Source organism: Schistocerca cancellata, chromosome 1, assembly GCF_023864275.1.
Source record: "Schistocerca cancellata isolate TAMUIC-IGC-003103 chromosome 1, iqSchCanc2.1, whole genome shotgun sequence".
Taxonomy (NCBI): Eukaryota; Metazoa; Arthropoda; class Insecta; order Orthoptera; family Acrididae; genus Schistocerca; species Schistocerca cancellata.
Window position 1 is genome coordinate 446,932,102 of NC_064626.1, and position 25,169 is coordinate 446,957,270.

General features: G+C 39.1%; 1 protein-coding gene across 1 annotated transcript in view; it reads left to right on the forward strand.

The window, feature by feature from the left end:
* The window catches only part of LOC126176748 (very long-chain specific acyl-CoA dehydrogenase, mitochondrial), a 56,160-nt gene that overhangs the window by 18,364 nt on the left and 12,627 nt on the right, over window positions 1–25,169 (forward strand). The window contains exons 3-8 of the mRNA XM_049923920.1: window positions 181–399; window positions 4,875–4,999; window positions 8,263–8,393; window positions 11,487–11,662; window positions 19,998–20,261; window positions 24,957–25,125. Coding sequence (XP_049779877.1) covers window positions 181–399; window positions 4,875–4,999; window positions 8,263–8,393; window positions 11,487–11,662; window positions 19,998–20,261; window positions 24,957–25,125 — 1,084 coding nt within the window. The remainder of the gene's footprint in view (window positions 1–180; window positions 400–4,874; window positions 5,000–8,262; window positions 8,394–11,486; window positions 11,663–19,997; window positions 20,262–24,956; window positions 25,126–25,169) is intronic.

Here is a 25,169-nt window from a genome sequence, read left to right on the forward strand (position 1 = left end):
ACAGAAGCAGGCCCTTATTCAATGTCTCATTTTTTATTGGAGCATGGAGGGAAAAATTGAATGCTGAATTGTTTTGTTACTCTTTAATATTTTATGTAAGTTATAGTTAACAGCAGATTTTCTTTATTGAAGTGATATTTTATTTTCATCTCATTCATTATTTATATAAATAAATTGCAGGAAGTGAATGACCCTGCCAAGAATGACTCGTTGGAACGTGTTGAAGACAACACTTTAACTGGCCTCTGGGATCTAGGATGTTTTGGGCTTCAAGTTCCTACTGAACTTGGCGGTCTGGGACTTACAAATACTCAATACGCTAGACTAGTCGAAATTGTTGGTGCTCATGATCTCGCTGTTGGCATTACATTGGGTGCGCATCAGTCTATTGGTTTTAAGGTAAGTCTCAAATTTATGGTTTATGTTACCAAAAGCTAACAGAAAACAGGCATCATTTCTTTGCTATTTGTAGAACCATTAACATACTGGAAAATGTATGTACATGCTTCAAATTCTTGTTTTTAAGTAATTAGTAATTATGTGATGAGTGATAATTTGAGGAACGGTGTAAGCATTCTCAGTAATGGGTTTTCTCTGACTGAAATCTCACAAGCTTGAAGTAAACATATTCATACGGACATTGATTCAGTATGCAAATATGCAGGCTCAGCATTGCCTTCATGTCTAGTATTACTTCACCATCATGCTTCATAAACTGTGCAGATGTTAGTTGAAACTCATTTGGCTACCACAAGGACAATACACAAAGCCTTTTAACTTTTGTGAGAAACCTTTTTTACAGGACCTGCTCCAGAACCTCAAGAAATTTTGTCCATATGTTTAAAAAAGAAAGTAAAAAATCAATGTCCAGAGGCTTGTAGATCAAAAAGAAATCAAAATATAAAACAGCAAATCAAAATTAAATTCTTCATGTAAGAAAAAGTATGATGCCACCATTCAACAGCCATAAGTGTACCGCTGTTAAGGTGATGTAGTAATCACTATGAATGATGGAAAAAAGCAGCTTAAATTTCTAAAACTCATTAAGTCCCCAGAGCCTGACGGAGTCCTTTCAAAGTTCTGTACATAATATGTCAGTGAACTAACTCTGCTGTTGAACTTGATGTACTGCTGATCCCTTGAGTTATGTTCCCCATGACTTCAAAAGAGCACAGGCCTCACTCATACACAAAAAAGGAAGTAGAATGGATTCACTGGCCTACCATCCTATGTCACTCACATCTGTTTGGAGCAGAATACTAAAACACATTCTTGGTTCAAACATTATAACCCATCTGGAACAAAATAAGCTTTTCCGTGGAAATCAGCATGGCCTCTGAATATGACACCATGTAAAACTCAACTTGGGCACTTCAAACATGATATCCTCGGTGTTATTGGTTTAGCAAAACTGGTGTTTGTAGAGATTTCAAAAGGTTTTGATTCAGTACAACATGATGTCTTTTAAAGATATTGTATTCTAATGGTGTATCTAATTAGGACTGCAATGGGACAAAAAATTTAAGACATTCAGTCCGTTTCCCTACAAGGAGAGTCCTCCATGAACAGTGAAGTAGTTCCCTTAGTGAATGTAATAGGACAGTTGGTGTTGCTGTTACATGTGGTTGACTAAGTGGTCATTTTTGCAATAGCAGTTAGCACATTAGTTAAGTTATGGTCAACTATAATATTCAATAAAAGTATAAACACACAAGCTAGTGCCAACAAGAGTTGTCATGTGCTTAACTCATAAAGCACAGGATTAAAGTTCATCTGCATCAGAAATGGATATTTTCCATTATGGTATTCACCATTATCCTGGCATCATTTGTCCATATGTTTTGTAGCCCAAATCTCAAAATTTCATTGTTTGAAATGCTAATCTTTCAGCGGTGAGATGGTCTTGTGTTACCAGACATGATTTTGTGAGTTTCTTCTCTGCTCCAGGATGGACTGCAACAATATTATGAAAAGGATATAGTGGAGATGCTGAGTCACAGAGAGGCACAACAAAAAGTTCAAGTTTGTCAGATTTCAGGACCAATTTCTGTTCGAGCAATTGTGCCCTATCCTCAGTTTCTTTAAATGGTTTGTTCAGAGCACAGATCTCACTTACATTCACCCCCAAAGATTGCTGTATTCTGTCCATCACTGCTGCAGTGATAGCATCTGTGATGGTCTGGAAAAGAAGCCAAAGTATGTCCTGTGCTTGAAGAGTGGCATTAACCTCAGCCTTGACGAGTGTGGTGATGTCAGCGATGCCAAGCAATGTGGCTGCAGCTACCAGTGTTGGCCTGACCCCAGCATTCTCAGTGGCATGGCTTTTGGTAGTGCTGTGTGTTATTAGGTTTTTTTCATTTTGAAAACAGAATCATGTAACATATACTCAAAATGAGTTGCTAATGTGACACTACACCCTTGTCACGTGAATCTTGAATATACAGAGCAGTCTAACTGCTTGATAACCCCTCCAAATTTCAGGTAAACTTGTGAGCCAAATTGGCACACATCACTCACTCACTGCCACCTTGCAACTACTTTAAGTGTAAAGTTGAACCCTTCTGCTAGTGCTCTGTTGTCAAGATTGTTGTGAAGTATAGTGACAGTGGAGCAATGTTTCAGGATGGCTACTGGTGTAGAGGTGTTATAATTGCCCTTTCCATTTAGTTAGTTGTTAGTGTGTTGTTTTAGTGAATATAAAAGGCCAAAGAGAGAAAGGGTAATTAAAGTGGATATGAACGACAAAAATCGGCAAAGCCAGTGTTGTATGCCTATCTTTAACATGATGATGCTTGACAGTTTGAAGATAATTAATCACATTTGTGCATCAAAATTAAATCTACAATAAAATGATGCTCATAAATTGGCATCAGATTTTGTTATCATGCAACTGAATTGTTATAACCAGGAATAACACAATAACCTCTTCAGTCCGGTTTATTAAATCACAAATCACTTTTTAGCAATTATGTTAGCCAAGCGTCTACCCAGGCTCACACTCAGAAGTAATGCAGAATTAAAGTTTGGTTATACCAATGTCCGAATGTGCATGGTGGGGTGTATGTCCCATAATTATTTCCAAGTCCAGTGAAGTTCAGTCTCTCCAAGTGAAGTCGCAAGATGTTCCGCCGAGCAGCCAGGTAACCTTCGAGTGGTGCGGCGAGTCATCCACAAGCAGCTGGAACACGGCGTACTGCACTTCCTGATGAGAACTGTCGTTTGCAGTGGCGGCCGGGTTTATATAAGGCTTGCTAGTTAATGGAGCCATCGGCTGGGGTTGCTGTTTTCCAGGGAAAACCAATCACAATGTTTCCTGGTGCAGCCAATTGCTGTGTGCTGATAAACGCGCGCGCGCGAAGGCGGCCAGCGATGGTAGCCGCGAGCCGCCCGGAGAAGTGCGGCCAGCGATGTATTTCTCGGCCACGTTAAGGGAGCGTGCGTGTGAAGATGGCCAGCGATGGAGGCAGAGGGGCGCCCAGAGAAGTGCGGCCGGCGATGTATTTGGTGGCCGCGTACTGGAGCGCGTTGTTCGGTGTTTGTTATAAGTGGTGTATACCACATGAATGAAGATACGTTCATTTTCTGGAAAGTTTTGTGAGCACATAAGCCTGTAATTATGGCAGCTGATCCATTGCATCATCGTAATATGAGTACCAACAATGAATATTTGCCGAAAAACATTGAAAATTATCAGATGAGGACAATGAGTAAATTGAATAATACAAATGAATAAAGTAATTATTCATATTAGTATAATTCAGCTTATTTAAAATAATATCGTGAGACACCACCTTTTTTTCCATCTGTTCACAAAGACAGCTACGAAGGAAGAGAATGCAAGACAGTAATTAGATACTGGCATTTGTCCTAAAAACAAATTAAGTGAAAAAAAATCATAGGACGTATGTCTGAGTTCGGGAATCGGTGATGGTGGTGATGATAAATTGTGGGCATACAGTGTCCTATGGAATTTCTCTCTGCAGTATAGTTTGAACACACTGATATCCACTGATGTTTGCTAAACGTTTTGTAGTGGATGCAGTATGGTCAACTAGTTTCCAAAAAAGTGAAAAGTATGTGTGCACCTAGCCTTCACATCTTGTATGGTGTCACATCTTGTATGGTGGAGAACCTTCCCAGTTACACATATCATTTCTTAACCAGCATTATCAATAGAGAGGAGGTGCAGCGTGACCAGTAAATGTCAACATCCACAAGGAAGTCAGTAGAATTTAGGAAGGTCAATATCCAACCCTAAAAAAGTTCTGGGCACTGCTGGAATACTGATGGGATAACCAGTGGTACCATCGAGTCTATTGAAACTAGTTTTAGAATGGTCCAAGTACATGTTGGCTAAATCAAAAGTCTGAGTATGAATCAAAAACAACCGCAATTAATAACAGTTACACCACTATCAAGAATATCGCAAAATTTGCCGGGGCTTCTCTGCCACATTCGCCTTACAGTCTCAGTTTATTGCTGTTTGGGTCTTTCACAGATGTACAGGAGGAGGATGCAAAATTTTGTAATATTATCTGTGGGCTCATGGTTTTAGGAAGGTGGCATAGTGGAAAATCTCTGAAACAATTGTTAGTGACTATGTGCAAAAATAACAGTAAAATGCTGAAAAAATTTATTTGTCTTACATTCTGTGTATACAACGTAATTCCCTTGGATAATGTTGGTTGTGCCCTTGGAAAAACCATACAGTGCGTTTTCTTCCCTTTGCAACTGCCAACAGAATTCTTGAATCAGTTTTTAATTTTCTTTCTGTTCTGTTCTTTTGTACCGGTATATTGTGAATAATAATTAAGTTGTTGTAGTCATAGTATGACTATAAGCAAGTAACTGATTGTGTTTTTATTTAATTTTAGGGAATCCTGTTGTTTGGAACACCAGAACAAAAGAAAAAGTATCTTCCACGAGTAACAACAGGAAAAGAATATGCTGCATTTTGCTTAACTGAGCCTTCATCAGGGAGTGATGCTGGTTCGATAAGGTGATAAGAATTTTGGAAAAAAGCAGCTACTTAACATAAAGGCCATTGTTCTCTGCCTACACTGTCTCCTACTACTAAGCATTCACTGAAATTTACATACATGAGACCAAATCTGTAGTAATAATAAAACTGTATAACCATCATGTCAGTCTGTTTGAACACACTAATCTCCAAAACTACTAGAGGAATTTTCACAGGGACAACATATAGCCTTTATTTCATCTAAATCAGACCACCGAGAAAAAAAAAAAAAGACATTGTAATTTGTAGGTTCAGGAGTCTGGTCAGTGTAAAAGTTTGGATGTTCACCTTAGTGACAGTATAATACACCAAAGAACCAACAGCTGGGCTGTTAGTTTTTTTTTTACCTCAGTGGCAAAGTATTTTCGGAAGTTTACGTCAGTGACAGAATTAAGTGCTGCAATCTTATCTTTATAAATACAAACTAACATTGAATTTACTTGGCTAGGATATAAGGATGTAATGGTTCCACATAGTGTGCTTGACTTCTCGGGTAGGAAAAATGAATTTGCTGAAAAAAATGATCCCATAAAGCTACTGTTTTTATTGATTATAGACTCCTAAAAAGTTTGCAAAGATCCTTCTTTACCCTCCATTGTGAAGAACGCGTATATCGCAAGTATTCTAATAAATTATAGGAGAAAGAGCTAATAAGGAACACTTTGTCATTTTTCAGTATCTGGAGATTTTTGTTTTTCTAGCTGGTATGTACAAGCTTAAATCTCTTTTTATCCCCAAATAAACTGAAATGAGGTAGTTCTTGCCTTTGCAAAAAATAAATAAATAAATAAAAAATAAAAATGTTTTCAGTGAATTTAAAATGAATGTACAATATTAATCACCCTCCTGCCATTGAAAGTTTGCAATCTGTATTAGTAAAAAAACCTCTGTCCAACATTCAATGTCAGTAGGAAGCTTTTATTTTAAATGTCATACAAGATGTTATTCTCATAAAATAATTATTGTTTATCCTTAGAGGGGAAAGTGAAGCATGTGTAATGTGCAAATCCAAAATGTGGTTCTGTAGATATGAAGATGATAGACAAATAAACATGTAGTGCTTGCAGATTGGTTTTTACTACAAAATACCATAACTAAAACCTCAGTTGTCAGTTCTTAATCTAGTTTAGTTTCTTGCATTTTCCATGGACCATAATTGTGACTTCTCATTATGATGCGGAATGAGTCAGATTTCAATTATAATACACTTCCTCACAAGGGAAGTGCATGATCTTCGACATTCAGAACCTCACAAAAATGTGCGAGAATGTAATCACTCATTTCAAAAATAGTGCTATAAGTCATTTCTGTGCATCTTACCACGTAAATGATCACCAATTTTATATCCAACAGGGGAACTTTGGTAACTCAAACAAATAAAATATTGATGTGATGTCAAAAACACATGCATTCAATGCTGTGACTTATTGCTATATTTCCTTTTGCTTAAAATAATGATGCAATCCAAACAACCACCTTTTACACTGATCTTATATTGTTGAACAGCTATTCAGTCTTTATCATAAGTTAAGTCACACAATCATTATTTCATCATCAGACATCACTTTCAGCACTGACTCCATCATCATCATCATCATCATCATCATCATCATTTGAAAATGTATTTAGTGGGGTGTTTGATGTTGGACTCTCTGAATGCAATGTGATGTTAAGTCTGAGACTATGGCTTTGGTCGATGAGCATATTGTTCTCTTACATTTTGCCTTGTCCATTTCATTGAAATCCCACATTTGCACTCTGAAGACAAAATAGCTGTGCAATACTATCAGGCCAGAAGAAAAAAACTGGTTGTCCAGATGATGTAATTAGTCTACGTAGCAATAAGGCTTGTCATTGAAATGTGTTCCCCTCCCCCCCCCCCCCTCCCCCATTCTATCACATCAGTATGCTGTTCCTTCGTGTTACCAAAGTTCCTCTAGAGTAGATTATCTATCATTCAACTCTCTATTGTTGTAAGATGTGCAATTTTGCTTGTGAATGGCTCATACCACCATGTTTGGGATGAGTGATTTTTATTCTGCGTACATTTTCATGCTGTTGTGAGCATTTGAGATCATGCATTTTCCTTGTGAGTGAAAAATATGGGAAAATGATGACCATTTACACTTATAGTGACGATGTTCAATTAAGCAGAGATGAAAAATCTCCCTTTCTCACCTCTCTATTTTAATAATCTGTCTGTGTGGCAGAGCTGATCCCAATGCTCCCTGTACTCACCTCTGATAGGGGCAAAGGAAATTTGGACAAAAAGTGCTAAGTTGCAAAATGAACTCAACTTTCATAAACAGACTTATCACTTGTAAATTAATGATACTGTGATAGTTTCCCTCCACTTTATGCGAATCATGACTTTCAGTGATTTGCTCCCTTCAAATACTTTGTAGTTTAATAGTTATGTATCAGAATAAAAAGCCCAGCTGGTCCTAAGATTTTTTGTCAGTTACTACTATTTTTACGTGGGCACTGCTTTCTTCTTTGGTATAATAATAAAACTCAAAACCATCATCAAAAGAAACTTCAAAAATTCTCATCAGTGTTTGCTAACAATATAAATTCACGTAAGAACAAGCAATGCAATTCAAATGCTACTGAAGACTAAAAAAAATTAACTTTTTACTGCCACTTCTCATAAACTTCATCTACTTTTGTGTTTAGAAAATGATTCACTGAGATACAAAATAATGAAATTCAACTTTTATAGCTTTTTATTTTTCCCAAAAATTTGATAATCCATAAGAAGAGAAATGTGACACTGTCATTATTTGTTCTTTCAATCACCAACAGGTAGGAAATTTGGGTGTAGTAAACCTGACCAAAGTTGAATTAGTGGTGTGTGTGTGTGTGTGTGTGTGTGTGTGTGTGTGTGTGTGTGTGTGTGTGTGTGTGTGTAATACAAGTGCACTTGGAATGCTAGAAGTGCAATAAAATGTGGCAACAGGCTGTATTGTAAACAGAAAATGACTGGCTAGCATAAATTGCCTGATTAAATTATTTTAAGGTGGTATTTGCTTGTTTGGTGTGATTAATTGGCACAATAAAGTTATTACATATACAAACAGACTAGTATGATATGACAATTTAATCAAGTTGTAGTGTTGTAGAGCTTCGCAGCTGATGACCTTGTTGTTTGGGGCCCCCACCACAATGTGCCGTGGCCAATACAAAGTATTTTTAAAATATCTTGCAGTGAGACATTCTTGATGCAACTGTATATCTTGCAGGAGCCGAGCTGTCTTATCTCCAGATGGAAAGCATTACATACTGAATGGAAGCAAGATATGGATTAGCAATGGTGGGATAGCAGAAATTATGACAGTATTTGCTCAGACTCCAGTCAAAGATGAGAAAACGGGTAAGCTAGACCTTTTGTTATGGAGTTAAAAAGACTGGTTAGAGCTACGGTTGAAGTATTTCCAAACATTTGTAAGATACAGTTTCAACAGAATTTCCTCTTGCTTATTGATTACTTATAGATTTGTTTTGTAATAAATGTATCACATTTGTTGGCTGCTTTATGCAGCAAATGTTTGTGTTGTGGTATATGTACATCACACTGCGTCTTCTGTATAGTTGTGAACTGGTTTGTGACGGAATGGCAGGCATCTGCTAACCTGAATTTAAAATATGTAGCAGAGTGACTTCCTGTCACGTCAGCAGCTTGTTGAAAATTGGGAGATAGGGCAGCCACTGCCTGTGCACTCCATCATTGTCATTTTCAAAGAAGTTAGTGAAGGCCAAAGAAAGGTGGTCTCCACTCACACCAAGACTGCCATTTCAAGAACAGCAGATGGCTCTTAATTAGTCGTGCATGATGCCTGCAATAGAAAGAGGGTTTTGATTCTTGCCTTACGTGAGGTATCATATGAAATCATGTGAATATGTAAATACCATAATTAGTGAATTTGTCATTTGCCAGTTTTCTTCTTTAAAAAGTAACGTGATGTGCCTGGTTGGTTGCAGACATTTACTCTTCATGTTTTCCACAATGTGGGTTGAAGTAATTCACTTCTGAGTCAATAATGTGTATGAAGAGAGACACAGGTTGAGAAACAAAAGTGACAGGGCAATCTGTGAAACATAGTTTGCCTTGTTCATTTGCTTTGTTTTGGCTAGCTTGGGAGATCCTAAAAGTAGCTGCACTACCACTGGTTTAGTTATGAGCTTAACATGAGCCTGCACTTTACATGTCCCATACAGACACAGTATGCCAGAAGTAAATAGAAAGTAAATTTTTAGTTCTTGATGGTATATATGGATATCACCTGGAAAAATCATACAGTATAATCCTGCTTTTATGTTCCCGGAATGAAGTTTCCCAGCATTTACTACGTTTTTATCGCTTTTGTCAAATTTCCTATGTCCACAATGTTAATTCGCACTTGATTTTGCATTAACATCGTTATAGTTTTCCCATGATTTATGCTTTATAAAAAATGTTCGTGGAGAAAAAACTGATGTAAAAAGACACTGGCATGATGTTGGCTGTGAAGTAGTGTTTACAGATATTATGTGGTTAAGTTTCTGGACACCAGGGTGCTCAGTTCAGCAGATTCGAACCAGTAAACATGTAAAAGTTGTAACTATTCATCCTGTATCTCCTGCCATTGCCAAGCTCTGCTCGGTGCCCTACTGCGCATGCACAGTTTTGTGATTGTTGTGATCGTCGTGACACCTTTGGTTGAACCACATTTAGTGTTTTTTGTTGTTTGGTCACTTATAGTGCTAGTTGACACCTTCACTCACTTCACTTTGCTCAATTATTTTTAGTTTAAGCACAACGCCAATTACATATTTTTTTCATGCCAAGCAAAATATGTTTCGAGAATTTACTCTCATTGTGAGGTGCAGTATCTACATATGTATTTTTTTGTGATGTTACACAATCAATGTGAGTGATAGTTTAGCATGTGTGTGGTTTTCTACATAACTGAGGAGACACAGTACCTTATCACCTCAAAAGGATGACTGCAGGGTAAGGGATGCAGAACAACACATATGCAGACACCACACAAAATACTTGCGTAAATATTTGCACTTGACAGAGACAAAAAATTCTTGAAATGCGTTGTGTAAGCATGAAAAAATATGTAACTGGTGCAGTATTTCATTGTTTAAATAATGAATGACAGCTGTGGGATATCCAAAAACATCGATTGATGTGTGAAATTGAGTCAAATGTTCCTACTTCCTACACAGTTATTGGTTCCAGTTACAGCAGCAGTTTTTATTAGTTAATAAACCTTCATCAGATAATAAACAAGACCCTGACAAGTATTCTGATGCCTACTATGTACATATATCATACATAAAGTGTGAAAATGTAAGAGAGTATCACATAAGCAACTTTTACAGCTTAAAACATTATTTCCCACATTGTACATTTTCTAGCATTTTACAACATTTTTGAAGTCCCATAAAAAGTGGGGTTTCACTGTATTTTCAGTGTGCTAAAATAATTTGGTTCAGCTACCATAAGAATATTCGCCAACTTCGGGGATTCTAGAAATTGCTTAACACGTCCTATTGTCATTCGTTGATGTCCTGTGAGGTAATATTTTGGGTCACTCTTCACTTCGAGAAAAAGAAAGAGATGTAATTAGAACTGAATTTGGGGTTCACACTTGTATGTTTTGTAAGCAAACATTAAAACAGTTAGGAATGCTATCAACATTTTATTTTTCTTCTTCATTATCTGTTGTCTTTACTCAGTCATTTGCTCTGGTTTAAAAATAAGTGGAAGCCCCCCCCCCCCCCCCCCCCCCACCAATAAAAAAAAAACAATGGAAAGAAAACATAAATTGGGAGTGTGATGGGCAAATGATGAAAGTGCACAGGTATAACATACGTGTAATCTTCCTCTAGAAATAAAATGCCCAACAGCAGAATTGTGATGAAATGCAGATAGAATTCTTCGTAATGTTCACATTATCATTTGCTTCTTTGATGTGCACAGACGATAATAAGAGGTTGTTACTCCCAATTCTGCTTCCTTTAGTAAATATTTTAGTAGCTGATTTATGAATGAATGATCATGCTTGTTTTTTTTTTTTTTTTTTACAGCATGATCATACAATTTACCAGCTCATATCCTCAAAAGTAACTCTTATTTTTTTAATCCATCCATTTATTGCAGATTTTTAACTAAAACTATCAGGTACCATTATTATATGATGATTTCTTCAGAAATATTGGTGGCAAGACATTGTACTTTGTATAAAGCATTTAGTGTAGTACATCTTAAACACTCAAATGGTGATAAATCATATTTTTTAGCTTTTAATGTCTTCTTTTGATGTGCATTCAATTCAGAATGATACACCGTATTTTGCAATTTTTAGTGTATTTGTGGTAGACACACAAACACACACACACACACACACACACACACACACACACACACACACAGCGCGCATTATAAAACTGATTGTCTTTGTTTTTAATTTAGGAGAGGTGAAAGACAAGGTAACTGCCTTCATAGTTGAACGTTCATTTGGTGGAGTTTCTTCTGGCCCACCAGAAAAGAAGATGGGAATCAAAGCCTCAAATACAACTGAAGTTTATTACGAAGATGTAAAAATTCCCGTTGAAAATGTCCTTGGTGGGGTGGGTCAAGGTTTCAAGGTATGTGTAATATTGCTGTCTCATTCAAAATATGGAAGTAATTGTAATTATAATGCAAAAACATTACAGTTCGAAATGTATTGTATGAATTGCTATTATTAAATGAATAATTTTTTAAACCACAGCCCATTCTGCATTCATTTATTTCTTCAGCATTCATTTAGAGGTTACAGACAAAGAATTTGACCTTCATCCAGCTTCTGTTTAATCTGTTGCTTTTGCTCACGGTACTTCTATTCGTTCTTTTGATGGCCAGTGTTTCATTATCATTTATGATTTCAACCAATGAATCTAGTTGGTAATGCTTAATAATTCATCTACATCTACTTGGATACTCTGCAAATCACATTTAAGTGCCTGGCAGAGGGTTCATTGAACCACCTTCACAATTCTCTATTATTCCAATCTCGTATAGTGCATGGAAAGAATGAACACCTATATCTTCTCGTACGAGCTCTGATTTCCCTTATTTTATCTTGGTGATCATTTCTCCCTAGGTAGGTCAGTGTCAACAAAATATTTTCTGATTTGGAGGAGAAAGTTGGTGACTGGAATTTCGTGAGAAGATTCCATCGCAACGAAAAACGCCTTTCTTTTAATGTTGTCCAGCCCAAATCCTGTATGACTTCAGTGACTCTCTCTCCCATATTTTGTGCTAATACAAAACGTGCTGCCTCTCTTTGTACTTTTTCGATATACTCCGTCAGTCGTATCTGGTAAGGATCCCACACTGTGCAGCAGTATTCTAAAAGAGGACGAAAAAGAGTAGTGTAGGCAGTATCCTTAGTAGATCTGTTACATTTTCTATGTGTTCCTTCCAATTTAAGTTGCTCGTATTTGTAATTCCTAGGTATTTAGTTGAATTTATGGCCTGTAGATTTTACTGATTTATCATATAACTGAAGTTTAACGAATTCCTTTTAGTACTCACGTGGATGACCTCACACTTTTCATTATTTAGGGTCAACTGCCAATTTTTGCACTATTCAGATAGCTTTCCTAAATCATTTTGCAATTTGTTTTGATCTTCTGATGACTGTATTAGTTGATAAACAGCAGCGTCATCTGCAAACAAACTAAGACTGCTACTCATATTGCCTCCCAAATCGTTTATATAGCTAAGGAACAGCAAAGGGCCTATAACACTACTTTGGGGTTTCCTCTGTCTAGCCCAGTTTTGATGCAGTGGAGTTTGTTTATTTTGTTTAGTAATATGTAATTCTCCATACGAAGGCAGTCAACCAAATAAAATTATAACATTATTTGTGCACACAAAGAAGTTTTTTTACACTGCTGTACAATTATTTAATTTATACACTAGGATATTTCACTCCATTGTGAACAGTTGGTTTTATGTGCAATTTAGTACTGCACTTGCTGCTAGGACAGGATTGTTGCTACTGTCATCATTTCTGTTGGTTCCAAGTTATAAAGGCACTTACGGAGAAGTCATGAATTAAATTGGTTTGTAAAAGTACCTGTGGCCAACATCCTATAGTAATTTGGTAGGAAATTATGAAAAACATAATCTTTGACATAAGGGCTTTTTCCTGTTATTGTTAATCTTCTGTTAACCTAATAGAAATCTCGTATGTCTCACATCTCTGGTTGTTCCTACACTCGTGGAAATTGAAATAAGAACACCGTGAATTCATTGTCCCAGGAAGGGGAAACTTTATTGACACATTCCTGGGGTCAGATACATCACATGATCACACTGACAGAACCACAGGCACATAGACACAGGCAACAGAGCATGCACAATGTCGGCACTAGTACAGTGTATATCCACCTTTCGCAGCAATGCAGGCTGCTATTCTCCCATGGAGACGATCGTAGAGATGCTGGATGTAGTGCTGTGGAACGGCTTGCCATGCCATTTCCACCTGGCGCCTCAGTTGGACCAGCGTTCGTGCTGGACGTGCAGACCGCGTGAGACGACGCTTCATCCAGTCCCAAACATGCTCAATGGGGGACAGATCCAGAGATCTTGCTGGCCAGGGTAGTTGACTTACACCTTCTAGAGCACGTTGGGTGGCACGGGATACATGCGGACGTGCATTGTCCTGTTGGAACAGCAAGTTCCCTTGCCGGTCTAGGAATAGTAGAACGATGGGTTCGATGACGGTTTGGATGTACCGTGCACTATTCAGTGTCCCCTCGACGATCACCAGTGGTGTACGGCCAGTGTAGGAGATCGCTCCCCACACCATGATGCCGGGTGTTGGCCCTGTGTGCCTCGGTCGTATGCAGTCCTGATTGTGGCGCTCACCTGCATGGCGCCAAACACGCATACGACCATCATTGGCACCAAGGCAGAAGCGACTCTCATCGCTGAAGACGACACGTCTCCATTCGTCCCTCCATTCACGCCTGTCGCGACACCACTGGATGCGGGCTGCACGATGTTGGGGCGTGAGCGGAAGACGGCCTAACGGTGTGCGGGACCGTAGCCCAGCTTCATGGAGTCGGTTGCGAATGGTCCTCGCCGATACCCCAGGAGCAACAGTGTCCCTAATTTGCTGGGAAGTGACGGTGCGGTCCCCTACGGCACTGTGTAGGATCCTACGGTCTTGGCGTGCATCCGTGCGTCGCTGCGGTCCGGTCCCAGGTCGACGGGCACGTGCACCTTCCGCCGACCACTGGCGACAACATCGACGTACTGTGGAGACCTCACGCCCCACGTGTTGAGCAATTCGGCGGTACGTCCACCCGGCCTCCCGCATGCCCACTATACGCCCTCGCTCAAAGTCCGTCAACTGCACATACGGTTCACGTCCACGCTGTCGCGGCATGCTACCAGTGTTAAAGACTGCGATGGAGCTCCGTATGCCACGGCAAACTGGCTGACACTGACGGCGGCAGTGCACAAATGCTGCGCAGCTAGCGCCATTCGACGGCCAACACCGCGGTTCCTGGTGTGTCCGCTGTGCCGTGCGTGTGATCATTGCTTGTACAGCCCTCTCGCAGTGTCCGGAGCAAGTATGGTGGGTCTGACACACCGGTGTCAATGTGTTCTTTTTTCCATTTCCAGGAGTGTATTTTAGACCTTAATGTTTTTTGGCAGCAACACATATATATGGCATAAATTGTGAGAATACTGAAAACAACAAACAGGCTTTTCAGTAGTTTTCCTTGTTTCACATTTGCTACAATCCTCAAGGCTCTCTTCTCCAGTATGAAAACCCATTTTCATATTAATTTGACAGGTCGCACCTCACATCTTTATTCCATAAGACAAAGCATAAAGCATAAGGCTAAACCAAAAACAAGAGTCCTTAACGATTTAAAATTAAGGTATGGCTATAATGTTCTTAATGTATATAGATTGGCTATCACTTTTTTGCAGAAATGATCAACTTACTGCTTCCATGAAAGCTGGTCATCTATGTATAGGTCCAAAAATTTACAGCTGGAAAAGATCTTTGACAAAATGTAATTGTTCACAATATTTTATTTCTTTTGAACACCTGTTTTGAAGTGAATAATACTTTTTTTCTGTGTTAACTTTTAAGTTCTCTGCTTCAGCTCTAGTTTTCTTTTTTTTCTTTTAATAAAGTTTTGAATCTCTTCAGTTATGTTGGACTTACTGCCTGCCAAACAGATTTGTCTTCAGAATACGTAGTAATAAAGTGTTTATTATCTAGAGAACTTGGAAAATCAAATACATAACATGTGAACTGGGACTATCCTAAAATTGAGCCTTGAAGAGGACCAATATTACTACTTCCTGCTCTTGATTTTCCCACCTCTAGCACTTCTTCACTACAAGTACACAAAGAGCCAAAGAAAGTGGTAGACCTACCTAATATCGTGTAGGGCCCCCGCAGGCATGCAGAAGTGCTGCAATACATCATGACATGGACATGAATAATGCGTGAAGAAGTGCTGGAGGGAATTCACACCATGAATTCTGCAGGGCTGTCCATAAATCTGTAAGAGTACGAGGGGATGGAGATCTCTTCTGAACAGCTCTTTGCAGGCCGTTGTGCAGCCGCCGACAAGTCGCGGACTGCCGAGACGCCCCGACTAGGCCACACCAACTCCGAACTTAGAATTTCTGGGGTGCCACAACTTGCCCGTTACCTGACAGTGATCACCATAGGAGTTACCCTCTGAATTGCCATGGGCCACAGTGATGTCATTTGAACTTTAAATGCCATTATGAAACACGAAACACTGAAGATTTGCCTCACAGTGGTAGCCTGTGGTCAACACCACCAGCTGATGACTGCTACCTACAAATTACGGCTTGTATGTGCCACTAGAAAAATGCAATAGAAATAAGTGCTACATTTTTTTGGAGAAACTGGGAGGGTTGTGTCAACCCAGAATTGTGATCAATGTAGCCTCTAGGCACCCATAATGAAAAATAGGAGGGGAAAAAAGCAGAACTGCACTCTGGTGCACAAAGATGGTGGGCAAGGGAACACTAGGACTGGAACCTGACTCAAAATCAGCTTCTCTTCACTGACAGTTGCGTGATTGGTCTGATTCCGAATAATTATTGTGGAAGAGTGTGGAGGTAGCCAGGTAGGCACCATTGCACATCACAGGCATCCAGATCCATAGGTTCAGCAGGAATGTAGGTCAATCACAGTTTGGATTGTATCAGTTGCAGATACCAGACACCACTTGTCACTGTTGAGGATAAGTAGAGGGCTGTTAAATATTGGAACAAAATCCCCCAGCCTTAAATTCAGCACTTTGACAATGAGTTCATCTTTCAAGACAATAATCCACAAGTGCACTTCCCTCCAGACAGCCAGAATCAACTGAATGAAATGGCCTGCAATATCAGCTAACATGAACCGTAAGGAGCTTGCTTGGTACTGGGTGACCTTGAGGAGAGGCCCCTGTCAAAGACTAGGATGGGCTGGAGTTGCCCTGTCTTAACCACCTTGTGGACTGAACATTAAGAGGATCCAGGCATGCTATAATATGAGGTGAGGCAACAACGGATTCAGAATTTTAAAATGTGTACTTTTGATCAGGCTGCCTTTATTTTGATTACTGTTTTGTTTCTATTTCACAATATCTTTATACTTTTGGAAGGCTTATTCTTTCAGTCCCTGCTGCACATGAATATAAATGTATGGTGTAAAATGTTTCTTGAGCAGTTTATTCACAGTACTTTGGGCAGTTTTAGTTACTGCAGTGCACATTCTCAGTTTTCCAAAATGGCATGACAGAAAATGTATCCATACCTTAACATTAGTTCTTGCTAACTGAAATACAGTTTTTGCTCACCATATGCTACTTCAAATGAATTTCAAGAATGGCTAAGAAAAAAAATATATATATATATAATAGAGGGAAACATTCCACGTGGGAAAAATATATCTAAAAACAAAGATTTTGAGACTTACCAAACAAAAGTGCTGGCAGGTCGGTAGACACACAAACATACACACAAAATTCTAGCTTTCGCAACCAACGGCTGCTTCGTCAGGAAAGAGGGAAGGAGAGGGAAAGACGAAAGGATGTGGGTTTTAAGGGAGAGGGTAAGGAGTCATTCCAATCCCGCGAGCGGAAGTGCAGAGGCAAAGATGTTTGCCTCTGCACTTCCGCCTCGACTGACATCTGTGCCCAAACTCTTTGTGTCTGTATATGTGTGGATTGATATGTATGTGTGTGTGTGTGTGTGTGTGTGTGTGTGTGTATGTGTGTGTGTGTGTGTGGCGCGCTTGCGTGGGTGTATACCCGTCCTTTTTTTCCCCCTAAGGTAAGTCTTTCCGCTCCCGGGATTGGAATGACTCCTTACCCTCTCCCTTAAAACCCAAATCCTTTCGTCTTGCCCTCTCCTTCCCTCTTTCCTGACAAAGCAACCGGGGGTTGCGAAAGCTCGAAATTTTGTGTGTGTTTTTGTGTTTTTTTTTATTGTGCCTATCTACCAGCGCTTTCCCGTTTGGTAAGTCATGGAATCTCTGTTTTTAATATATATATATATATATATATATATATATATATATATATATATATATATGTGTATGTGTGTGTGGATGGATATGCGTGTGTGTGTGCGCGAGTGTATACCCGTCCTTATTTTCCCCTAAGGTAAGTCTTTCCGCTCCCAGGATTGGAATGACTCCTTACCCTCTCCCTTAAAACCCACATCCTTTCGTCTTTCCCTCTCCTTCCCTCTTTCCTGACGAAGCAACCATTGGTTGCGAAAGCTAGAATTTTGTGTGTACGTTTGTGTTTGTTTGTGTGTGTATCGACGTGCCAGCACTTTTGTTTGGTAAGTCACATCATCTTCGTTTATATATATATATATATATATATATATATATATATATATAAACAAAGATGATGTGACTTACGAAATGAAAGGGCTGGCAGGTCGACAGACACACAAACGAACACAAACATACACACAAAATTCAGGCTTTCGCAACAAACTGTTGCCTCATCAGGAAAGAGGGAAGGAGAGGGAAAGATGAAAGGATGTGGGTTTTAAGGGAGAGGGTAAGGAGTCATTCCAGTCCCGGGAGCGGAAAGACTTATCTTAGGGGGAAAAAGGACGGGTATACACTCGCACACACAGACATATCCATCCACACATATACAGACACAAGCAGACATATTTAAAGTCTTTAAATATGTCTGCTTGTGTCTGTATATGTGTGGATGGATATGTCTGTGTGTGCGAGTGTATACCCGTCCTTTTTCCCCCTAAGATAAGTCTTTCCGCTCCCGGGACTGGAATGACTCCTTACCCTCTCCCTTAAAACCCACATCCTTTCATCTTTCCCTCTCCTTCCCTCTTTCCTGATGAGGCAACAGTTTGTTGCGAAAGCTTGAATTTTGTGTGTATGTTTGTGTTCGTTTGTGTGTCTGTCGACCTGCCAGCCCTTTCATTTGGTAAGTCACATCATCTTTGTTTTTAGGTATATTTTTCCTTCGTGGAATGTTCCCTTCTATTATAACAGTATATATATATATATATATATATATATATATATATATATATATATATATATATATATACTTAAAAACTAGAGAATTGCCTCAGTGGAGTAAGGGACATGTTAGGAACATTGAAGTTAGGAATACTGAACAACAGAATTCGAGGAAAATGTATTAACTATGAGAATGAAACAGTGAAACCCACATCCTTTTGTCTTTCCCTCCTTTCCTCTTTCCTGCTGAAGCAACAGTGGGTTGTGAAAGCTTGAATTTTGTGTGTGTGTGTGTGTGTGTGTGTGTGTTTGTTTTTGTTTCTATCAACGTACCAACGCTTTCGTTTGGTAAGTTACAGAATCTTTGTTTTTAGATATATTTTTCCCACGTGGAATGTTTATGTTTCCATACCAAACAAAAGCGCTGGCAGGTCGATAGACACACAAACAAACACAAACATACATAAAATTCAAGCTTTCACAACCAACGGTTGCGTCATCAGAAAAGAGGGAAGGAGAGGGAAAGACGAAAGGATTTGGGTTTTAAGGGAGATGGTAAGGAGTCATTCCAATCCCGGGAGCGGAAAGACTTACCTTAGGGGGGAAAAAAGGACAGGTATATATATATATATATATATATATATATATATATATATATATAGTGTGTGTGTACTTTCATTTGGTAAGTCACATCATCTTTGTTTTTAGGTATATTTTTCCTACGTGGAATGTTTCCTTCTATTATAACTATATATAACACACACACACACACACACACACACACACACTTCAAGCTTTCACAACCCACGGTTGCTTCATCAGGAAAGAGGGAAGGAGGGAAAGACAAAAGGATGTGGGTTTCACTGTTTCATTCTCATAGTTAATACATTTTCCTCGAATTCTGTTGTTCAGTATTCCTAACTTCAATGTTCCTAACATGTCCCTTACTCCACTGAGGCAATTCTCTAGTTTTTAAGTAGTCACCATCTACTTCCATGGGTTGTTTATAGTTAGGTAGCAGCAGTTTTAAATATTTGGGGTTTATTAACACAGAGGTAACAACTCGGTGAGTATTTGAGGACAGTATAATGTAATGATTTCCTTGTAGCACAGCAAAAGCAGCATCTGAAATTCCTTCACTCACCATTGTGGGTCTTTTGGTGTATCTACTTCCATAAAAACAGCTTATTGTGGCACATATATATATTTTTTAAATGGTCGTTCGTGTACACATCATGGCCAAGAAATGGTAATTGTCATTATATTTGAAGTAGAAAGAGGCTTTCAGAAATCCTAACATAATGAAAATTAAATTAATAGATGCAGATGCTGGGTTGCATTTGTCAAGTTAGATTCTACTAATCTTAGGTAGGAAGACAGTGATATTAATAAAATGTTCTGTACTTACACGAGACTTTTTATGTGATTCACAGGTTGCTATGAATATTTTAAACAATGGTCGCTTTGGGATGGCTGCAGCACTTGCTGGCACAATGCGAGCAGTATCAAAGAAAGCAGTAGAGCATGCCACAACAAGGGTACAATTTGGTCGAAAAATTGACACTTTTGGAAGTATTCAAGAAAAGATTGCTCGAATGGCAATGCTTCAGTATGTTACAGAGTCTCTAGCATATATGATTAGTGGAAACATGGACCGTGGATCTGTTGATTTCCAACTTGAAGCTGCCATTTCAAAGGTAAATGAATAAAAGTAAACATACATGACAGTGCTGTTTTTGTAAGATGTGTTATTGCCTGAGAGTGGCTTAGAAATGATATGTTGAAAATAACACTTAACTAGTGTTTGGGATCTAGAATTTTTTGGGCCTTCAGTTTCTTACTGAACTAGGTGATCTGAGACATTCAAATACCAGTATTATATTGCACAAAAATGTTGCTTAAAGTCTCAAATTTATGGTTTTTGCTGCTGAATGCTAACATCTCATATAAGCGAATAGTGATTATGTAATGAGTAGTAGTGGTTGGATGTTACAAACATATTCTCAGTAATTGCTTCCCACTGATAGTGAAGTTTCACAAGTTCAGTTGAGGTAAAATTATCTGTAATGCCATTCATTCGTTACACGAATGTGCAACCCATCTCATCACTGCCATCATGTCTAGCATTACTTGACAAATTTGCTTCACAAATAGATCTCCTTTGTCATACTGGCCATTATTGGAACTTTGTATTAGATGTGGAATACTTTCCCTGTGTAGAACTAACCTATATACAAGGACTGCCATTTTTTGGAGCCATGCCCTGGAATGAAGGCCACACTACTCAGAACTAAACATTCTTTTCCTCCCAACTTGTACACCATCTCATTTACAAACTGCACCTCGTATTACATTGCTTCCTTACTTTAAGGTTGTTATTCTTTTGACTGCTTCACGGAAAGGCTTATTTCATGTGTCTCCCCACCAGGATTTATTCCATCCTTTCAAAAGTGAAACTATCTTACAGAAGATTTGAATTAGGGCTGTGTAATGGCTCAACATATAAGTGAACAAAGTGAAACAGCTATAATTATTAGCTATCTTTAAAATGCACTAAATAAATTGTGCTTATTAAGGCTAAATTTAATACTGTAAGTTAATATTATAAAATTAATGGGAAACCTTCTACTGTGAGAAGTTCCTCCTTCCTAATTTTCACTCAGCAGCTGCTAGCTGCTATGTGCTACTGCTACATTAGTGTCTATGTAACATCCATATATATATATATATATTTAAAAAGAAAGATGATGAGACTTACCAAACAGAAGCGCTGGCAGGTCGATAGACACACAAACAAACACAAACATACACACAAAATTCTAGCTTTCGCAACCAACGGTTGCCTCGTCAGGAAAGAGGGAAGGAGAGGGAAAGACAAAAGGATATGGGTTTTAAGGGAGAGGGTAAGGAGTCATTCCAATCCCGGGAGCGGAAAGACTTACCTTAGGGGGAAAAAAGGACAGGTATACACTCGCGCGCACACACACACATATCCATCCGCATATACACAGACACAAGCAGACATTTGTAAAGGCAAAGAGTTTGGGCAGAGATGTCAGTCGGGACGGAAGTACAGAGGCAAAGATGATGTTGAAAGACAGGTGAGGTATGAGCGGCGGCAGATTGAAATTAGAAATTAGCGGAGATTGAGGCCTGGCGGATAGCAAGAAGAGAGGATATGCTGAAGGGCAAGTTCCCATCTCCGGAGTTCTGACAGGTTGGTGTTAGTGGGAAGTATCCAATTAACCCGGACGGTGTAACACTGTGCCAAGATGTGCTGGCCGTGCACCAAGGCATGTTTAGCCACAGGGTGATCCTCATTATCAACAAACACTGTCTGCCTGTGTCCATTCATGCGAATGGACAGTTTGTTGCTGGTCATTCCCACATAGAACGCTTCACAGTGTAGGCAGGTCAGTTGGTAAATCACGTGGGTGCTTTCACACGTGGCTCTGTCTTTGATCGTGTACACCTTCTGGGTTACAGTACTGGAATAGGTGGTGGTGGGAGGGTGCATGGGACAAGGTTTACACCGGGGGCGGTTACAGGGGTAGGAGCCAGAGGGTAGGGAGGTGGTTTGGGGATTTCATAGGGATGAACTAAGAGGTTACGAAGGTTAGGTGGACGGCGGAAAGACACTCTTGGTGGAGTGGGGAGGATTTCATGAAGGATGGATCTCATTTCAGGGCAGGATTTGAGGAAGTCGTATCCCTGCTGGAGAGCCACATTCAGAATCTGATCCAGTCCCGGAAAGTATCCTGTCACAAGTGGGGCACTTTTGGGGTTCTTCTGTGGAAGGTTCCGGGTTTGAGGAGATGAGGAAGTGACTCTGGCTATTTGCTTCTGTACCAGGTCGGGAGGGTAGTTGCGGGATGCGAAAGCTGTTTTCAGGTTGTTGGTGTAATGGTTCAGGGATTCCAGACTGGAGCAGATTCGTTTGCCACGAAGACCTAGGCTGTAGGGAAGGGACCGTTTGATGTGGAATGGGTGGCAGCTGTCATAATGGAGGTACTGTTGCTTGTTTTGTTGTCATCAGTTTTCAGTTGAAGTCTGTAAAATTACAATGATACATTGTGTGACCAGTACTTACCTCTAGGAGATGAAATCTCAGTATTCCCAATAGACACAATAAAAACAGACAAAATCTGTCAGTTGCAAAAAGTAAGAATACATGTTTGGGTCTATTGGCATTACTAAAATTTCACCTCCTGGAGGTACTGCCCATGCGTACTGTCTGTCTCCTAGTAATTTTAGTGTCCTCACTTTTTGCTGTGTGCATTGCTAAATATCAGGCAGCTACTTTAATCAAGAAAGTAAAGAGATTTTTTAATTTGTTAGGTATCCAAAGCTTTTGCTTTGTCTTCATTCCAGAATACATAACCCTACTCTGAACCCTACGCATGCTGGCACAGATAATATGGATGGGTGTGCCAACAGCACATTTCATTTTGTCAGAAAATAATATTGGAGTCATTGATTAGAAAGAGTGCAATTCTGTAAAGTTGGTAAAAGATAGTGTGGTTGTGGGTTAGTATATGAGGGAAAATATTGCATATCTCATCCTTGGAGATTTGAGTAGACACTATACTTACTGGATCTGTCACCATGTTATTTAGACTTCATACCAACAGCACATAGTGGTTTAGGAATAAGACATATCAGGTCACTGTATTTTAACATGTGATGGGTTGAACCAAATGCCATTCATTTGAATTTGGAAAAAAAAATTCCCAACAAGGGCGAGTTAGGCTTCCTCTTGGAGGATTCTGTACAAACTTAAGTATGTAATTGAGTATATGGATAGTTCATGCATAGGTTTCGATGAGTGAGTATCAAAATATGTGACATAAATGACCGTATCTTTTGATTGCACTGACTTAGATGATTAACTTGTTTACACCACCAACATACTACTGACCTTAGTATTTGAAATAAATTTCAACTTGATATCTCTACCCATTCCTGAGAAAAGGGGGTCTTAACAGATGGACAGACAGATGAAAAAAAAATAAGAGTTCCTTTTGTACCAGTTCATGTGTGGAAACCCAAAAATAAAAATTTCGCTGTACTCTTTAATATTAGATATCAACATACCACTTCTACTGATTTGAAAATATATATTGAACTATGTACCATGTATGTACATTGTTCTTTCATATTTTTTCACAGATGCTGAATACTAGTGATGCCTCAGTTTTCAAAGATTCATGCTAAAATAGCAGTGCATGGTGGAGGAGGTATTTGTTTGTGTCCCCCCTGTGACCGCGCGCGCGCCCACACACACACACACACACACACACACACACACACACACACACACACCATTATTTTGGTGGTGATGAGCAAGGATGCATAGGCCTGCTTTTCCATACCAGCCCCAAGCAAACAAGTGGCTAAGCAAAATGAATTTTCACTCGGCAGAGGAAAGGGTGTTGATTTGATATTTCCTTTGGAAGGTTGAAGAGGTACTTGCAGAAGCAAAACTGGTGGGCAGTTCGTGAGTCATGAGTTGTGCCAGGATAACTTAGTAAGTGGAGCATTTTCCTGCAAAAGGCAAAGGTTTCACTCCATCTGGAACACAAGTTAAATATTCCAGTAAGGGTCAAGTAGCAGAGCAGTTTGGTTCACTGCACACAGTTAAATTATAGGTTTCAAAATGTAAAAATTAGTTTTCAAGTGCAAAAAAGAAGATCAGTAATCGCATTTAATGAAACACCCAAATGTAAAGTTCATTGGTGTCCCAAGAGATGCAAAAGAAAACTGGAAACAATGCAGAGAAATCTAATTAAGAATTTTGGTTTTCACTTGAGTGCACTCATCCAGTACTGCACAAAATTTCAGCGATATGGATGTAAAATTTCTTAACAGCGTTCACTTGACCTCGTAATTTAATTACCAGTTCCTTTGGTGCAGGTTATGTATATAAAGATGTATGAGGGGATTTGATATGTTTATTTCTCACTTAGTTGCCTTAATGGATTTTGGGAAAAGGCCAGTTTTATAAATCATGAACTGAAACTTGAGAAGACTCAACACATAACTGAAACTAAGGCAACCTTACATTTGTATGATACTAGAAATAAATGTTTGAAAAGTTTTACGAAAAGGATAGATTGCTGTTCACCATATAGAGGAGATAAGTCAGACAGACACAACAAAGACTCCTATTAAATGTGATCTTTTGCCTTATTAGGGCATAGAAACACACGCACGCACAGGTGCGTGACCACCGTCTCTGGCCCCCGTGTGTGTGTGTGTGTGTGTGTGTGTGTGTGTGTTATCCTTTTCTTAATACAGTCATTATTCCATCCTGGATTTTCCATAGCTTAATTTCAACAGTTTCCAGTTTCTTACATGTAATGTTGCTGAGTTTTGTCTTGTTGCTTTTGCAGGTATTTGCTTCTGAGGCTGCATGGACCGTGACAGATGAATCAATCCAAATACTTGGTGGTATGGGTTTTATGAAGGACTGTGGACTGGAAAGGGTTTTGAGAGATCTCAGGATATTTCGCATTTTTGAGGGCACAAATGACATATTAAGGTTGTTTGTGGCATTGACTGGTAAGTAAAATTATAATTCAACAACATATTATGAAACAATCTTT